General features: G+C 36.8%; 1 protein-coding gene across 1 annotated transcript in view; it reads left to right on the forward strand.

Moving 5' to 3' along the window:
• The first annotated feature begins 571 nt into the window (after positions 1-571).
• Positions 572-2,533, forward strand: part of dnajc4 (DnaJ (Hsp40) homolog, subfamily C, member 4) — a 6,933-nt gene continuing 4,971 nt past the window's right edge. Inside the window, exons 1-2 of the mRNA XM_005723052.1 lie at positions 572-652; positions 1,113-1,177. Of these exons, the coding sequence (XP_005723109.1) occupies positions 624-652; positions 1,113-1,177 (94 nt within the window). The 5' untranslated portion in view covers positions 572-623. The remainder of the gene's footprint in view (positions 653-1,112; positions 1,178-2,533) is intronic.

The raw sequence follows: 2,533 nt of genomic DNA on the forward strand, positions 1-2,533 counted from the left end.
TCTTCCAAGCACATCTTCTGCAGTTGAGTATCGTCTTCTCGATTGCAAAGAGGAGCGCTGGGCTTTACGTTTTCTCTTTTTTTCTGTTTTCTTGGAGACATGTTGGAATCTGTTAACAGTGACTCTGAAAAGGATCCAAAAAAGGCTTCTCTGGCGAACGTTTGAATGCTGCACACATAAATGCTGCGAATAACGGACTAAAAGTTCTTGCGTCTCACCCCTATTTAAGGGTTTTAGGATCAAAGGATCAAAGGATCACAGTGGTGGTAAGATTCTAAATGTGTGTGACATCACGATTCTGTAAGCCAATGAGGTAGTCACATGACATTTGTGGGAGGGCATTCTTTACTTGGACAAATTATCAATAAGCTTTCAATATCAGTAACAATGCTGACAGTATAATTGTTTATTGTGCTGAACAATAAACAATTCTATTGACAATTATATGTGTCCAGTATTCAATATTTTAATTATTCTTTTTTGATGTTTTACTTTTTATTTATCATTGTTCATCACTCAACTACTCTTTAATCCCGAAAATGGTGGTGTTTTTATTTTGAAGGCCCGCGCTCTTATTTTGTAGACTTTAGATCTAACTGACGTTGGCTCCATGCGCCGAGCTTATGCGATGTTATGAAACTGCGCTCCGCTGGTATGTCACCTCTCCTCCTTTAGTCAGCTCTGCTTCTACAACACTCCTTATTTGAAAATGTGTTTGACTTTTATTTTACGTATTTATTAAAACGCCTCTAGTTATACAGTTTTTAACAAGCTGTCGATGACGTAGTTCAACAGTTTAGAGCTAACGCCGGTACACCCGGCTAGCATTAGCACTTCTCTAATAGCATAACAAAGTGTTCCTGCTGAATCTCATGATGTGGTTAGTCGGCTTTTCTGCTTCACTGATGTGAACATTACACGTAATAACTGATGTACAAAGCCAGCTGTCATTGTAGCAGTTGAATGTAGTTAACGTGAGTGGGTCAAAGTGAAACACAGGTCGTGTTTGACCTTTCAGCTGATTGTGAAAGGTGTCAAATTGCCCCCTGTTTTAGTTGTTTAATCCTTTTGAAAACATGTCATTCACCTCATCCCTTTGTTTTGGTCCTCAGTCACGTGTCCACAGATGAGGGGACAGATGCTGACGTCGACATTTTCAATGGGAAGACAGTGAAAGGTAAAATCAGAGAAAACAGGCAGCTAAGTTGTAGTTGACTAAAACTAAACCAAGTACCCAAGCTAGTGACTGACTAGTACCACACATTACCTACTAAAGAAAAAATAACTAACGTGCAGGCTAATAAAAACTAAACTAAGATATTTTGCCTGTTGATAGGACCCATGTGAGGTGTTTCAGGCAATTATTTAGAACACCTCCTGGGCACATCCCTTTGGAGGCACACCCAACTGGAAAGAGACCCCAGGGTAAACCTACATCCTGCTAGAGAGATTATATATTTCATCTGTCTGGGAATGGTTTGGGATCTCCCAGGAGGAACTGGGTTTATCTGGAGAGAATTAAGTTTGGAGTACTAGAGTACTCCAGATAAGCAGGAATATTGTTTGGATTAATATTTTTCAACAGTAAAATAATAATAATAATAATAATAATAATAAAAATTCTATAGTAGTGAAAAAACAGGAGCTTTTCTGTCATTTAATTTTTTACCTATTCATTACTTTAGTGCAGTATGAAGGGCTGTGGGGGGAGGTCTTTGTCAGTAGAATCAGCTGTAAAACTAAAAGAAAAATACTGTTAGTCCAAAATGTATGTCTTCCTTCAGATTTTCCTAAGACTTCATGTGAGCTGTTTTGAAGGTTTCCTGGGCTGATTTATGGTTATGTGGTTGTTTGGTCAAGGCCAATAGTTTCCTTAATTAATATCATGGGCAGTTAGCAAAGACATCAGTCTGCAGCTGTTTCTGTTTTCCAACCTTGGTTTTAGGCTTAACATTTATTTCATAGAGACATTCGACATGTGCTCAGCATAATAAGATAAGATAAGATAACCTTTATTAGTCCCACACGTGGGAAATTTGTTTTGTCACAGCAGGAAGTGGACAGTGCAAAAGTTATAAAGCAAAAATTAGAATACAATAAGAATAAATACAGTACACAACTGTACAGAATAGAATAAAATAAAATACTATATACAGTAGAATCAACTCAATCCTGTTGTTTGCCCAGCGATCTGGTGAGATAAGTGAGCGTAAGCATCTTTACCAGTAACTAAAATAAGTCTCTGACGATCTCATACGAAAGGAGTCTAAAAATTGAAGGTGAGGCAATGTTTTTGTTAAACTTAACAAAAATAAATAGATCTATATATATAGATTTATTAAAAAGTATGATGATGATTGTGAAGAATGAATATGAATAAAAATGTTGACGACAAAGTAGAGTTTTCTCTGGGGAACAATACAGTACAATACAATTTCAAATTTGCTTCCGGTGCTGGGCTACATAATGACTCAAATCTACTTCTCCTTGTTTGTTTTCCTTCTAGTATCACTAGTATCAATGTTTTATTACT

This window comes from Pundamilia nyererei, unplaced genomic scaffold (assembly GCF_000239375.1).
Source record: "Pundamilia nyererei isolate P.nyererei 1_Seehausen unplaced genomic scaffold, PunNye1.0 scaffold00008, whole genome shotgun sequence".
Taxonomy (NCBI): domain Eukaryota; kingdom Metazoa; phylum Chordata; class Actinopteri; order Cichliformes; family Cichlidae; genus Pundamilia; species Pundamilia nyererei.